At 37.6% G+C, this 2,947-nt stretch overlaps 1 protein-coding gene across 8 annotated transcripts in view; it reads right to left on the reverse strand.

Moving 5' to 3' along the window:
* The window catches only part of Ankrd17 (ankyrin repeat domain 17), a 140,149-nt gene that overhangs the window by 33,118 nt on the left and 104,084 nt on the right, over positions 1 to 2,947 (reverse strand). For all 8 annotated transcript variants that reach the window (XM_029477247.1, XM_029477246.1, XM_029477250.1 and 5 more), the window contains one exon: positions 830 to 925. In XM_029477247.1, coding sequence (XP_029333107.1) covers positions 830 to 925 — 96 coding nt within the window. The remainder of the gene's footprint in view (positions 1 to 829; positions 926 to 2,947) is intronic.

The following is a 2,947-nucleotide window of genomic DNA, read 5'->3' on the forward strand; positions in this document are numbered from 1 at the left end:
AAAAAAAAAAAAAAAAAAAAAAAAAAAAAAAAAAAAAAGAAAAACCAAAACAAGCAAAAAAATACTAAAATAACTATTTAAGCCTGGGGAGGGGGTGCTTTGGGACCTTTGCTCCCAGGAGTCAGGGGCAGATAGATTTCTGAATTTTAGACCAATCTGTTCAACAGAGTGAGTCACAGGGCACCAAGGGTTATGGAGATAAGAGTTCCCCTGTCTCTGGGGAGTGGAAGTGGAATAAAAAAAAAAAAAAAAAACAACCAACCCTACCTCCAATTCCTCATAAAAACCATATTCAATTCTGAGTTAGGCAGGACAATGAAAAAGTTGATGTAAACAACACTGAAATGAATGGAGAGCTGCTCATTATGACGCAACAAAATAAGCTATGGATTTGTTGGCCTTCGTCAAGATTACACACACACACACACACACAGAGGGGTACGTCAAAAACGATAGTGGAAGCTATCAATTAGTTCTCTGGTAGGATTTATATTTTCCTACACCTGCCAAAATTCATGCCACAAGTGCTGGGCAAAACAGAATCCTATTGGGGCAGAAAAGAATGCAGGACCCACTGCTCTAACACTGAACTTAATTAATCTCCAGCCATGAATCCTCCTCAAATTTATAGCCACACCAATTTCTGTGATGTTTAAGGAATCAAGTTTTCTTGCTAGAGAATAAGGCTCTTCTCAGAATACATTACAAATCTAGCTACATCTTTAAAAAAAATTTTTTTTACTCCCACCAAGTTCTATTGGCACAAAAGCAGTATTAACCAAAACTAATCCCCAGTTTGTGTATACAGTGAATCTAAACCCCACATTACCTTATCAGTGATGGTTGCTATATACCTCATGCATTCTGAATCTGATGGAAACTGATTGACCTCTTTGACTAAGTAGCGCACCACCTTCACATGACCCTAAAAACAGATATTATTGTTAGATCAAAAGCAGATGCTAACAGAGTTCAGTAAATCTACTGTCTGAACTAACATTGACATTAATGTTAATGGTGCAAAGTGAAGACCTTTGTATTTATATTATAAATGGAAAGAACAGTCTTTTATCCCAGTGAGTTATAACTCCATTTTTCATTCAATGTGGACTAACATTCTAAAGCACTCTGAATAAAAGAATGGATATCAGCATGAAGTGACAGAAACATTCAATAAGAAAATATTCTATAAATGTCAATATCCTTTTTTCCTGCTATCATTCATATTTTAATTTTTAAATTCTAAGTACACACCTTCAATTCCAGGACCGAGGCAGGAAGACTTTTGAGAGATCAAGGCCAATCTGGTTTACATAGCAAGCCTTGGACAGGCAGGACCATAGTATGATCCTGCTTCAATAAAAAGGTAACAATTTGCTACCAGAGAGGTCTGGTTGCCCATTCCTTAATCACAATCATTAAGTGAGGGAGGCTAAGTGTGAGGACCAAGTATCCCACAATAGTCTCAAAGAAAGAAACTCTATACCCACACATCTTCTGGTTATGAGCCTACTGTCCTTTTTCTTCAGTATTTACTAATTTTTGAGATAATACCTACAATTTAGGTAATATGGGCAGACAGTAGTTAGTATTGCATGCATATGTACACGGAAAAACTTTCTCCTATATACATGTTCACGTGTTTGTCATGTATGGATTCAATTCCCCTCTTGCACCTCTACATGGGCAGGTGCGCATGGAAAGTACCTTTACCCGCTAAGCCATTTTGCCTCCTCTGTCATGCTTTAAGTTATTTGCCTATCTCTTTCTTTTTTGATACAGAAGATCATTATGTAGCCCTGACTGTCCTGGGTCACTATGTCGCTAGACCAGGGTGGCTTCTAGCTCATCTCTGCCTGATTCTGTCTCCTGAGTGCTGAAAATAAAGGTGTATGGCCCTCCCCCTTTTAAGGATGAGCTCCCCATGCTGAAGCTGGTCTCGAACCTGTTATGTAAGGCAGACTGTCCTAACCTAGCTTCCAAAGTACTGAGAGAAGTTAGGCTCTCTCTTCCTTTAACTTGCATTTATGTGTTTTATCCTTGGCTTTTTATAGTCCTTAAAATGCTTCTATACTACCACTAATACCTTTCCTGTTAATATTCATTTATAAGAGGGAAGGAGGGACAGAATTAGGTGGGCAAGTTGCTGGACTTGGCCGTCTATTTTTGTAATCCCAGTACTTGTAGAAAACAATTAATAAATAACATAGGGTTAATAATGTTAATTAATAACATAACAAAGGGTTGCAAAATCATTATAGAACTTCTACAACGTTTATATGAACTCCAACAAGACAGGAGCAGTTTGTGAAGGGGAAATTTAAACTCCCCAAAGAATGAATAACTAGAAAAACAATGGGGAAGGCCATAGGCATTCCAGTTAAAGGTAACCAGACAGGAGGTAAGAAAAAGATCAAACAACAGCACGACTCTCTTTCATTAGGAATTCATAATGGAAGCTGAGATTTAAGGACACTAAACTGTGCTGACTTCAATAGCAATCGAATTAAGAGGATTCTAATATGAAAAGATGCCACTGAGCCAAGAGTAGACTTAAATGCTAAAAAGGGAGCAAGTGTCTGTGTAGTTTACACGAACCAGAGGCAAGGAGGAATAAAAAACAAGAATACGTAACTGGGAGTGGCGGTGTTCACCTTTAACTACAGCAGGGGAGGCAGAGGCAGGCAGATCTTCGTAAGTTTGCCAAGACCTTATCTCTAAGGGTAGAAAAATAAAAATACACCCAAAGGAAAGAAAAATGATATCATGTAACTTATATCCTAAAAATACTACATGTTGTACTATCCATAAGATAGCTTTATGAATGGAAAGTTTTTGTAGTAGTAGGGGGAAGGGGTGAAGCTCAGACCTTCATGGACATTAGACAACTACTCTCTCTTTAAGCTGTAACCCTAATGATGGATTTTTTTTTTAAATTTTTTTTTTT

This window comes from Mus caroli, chromosome 5 (genome assembly GCF_900094665.2).
Source record: "Mus caroli chromosome 5, CAROLI_EIJ_v1.1, whole genome shotgun sequence".
Lineage (NCBI taxonomy): Eukaryota > Metazoa > Chordata > Mammalia > Rodentia > Muridae > Mus > Mus caroli.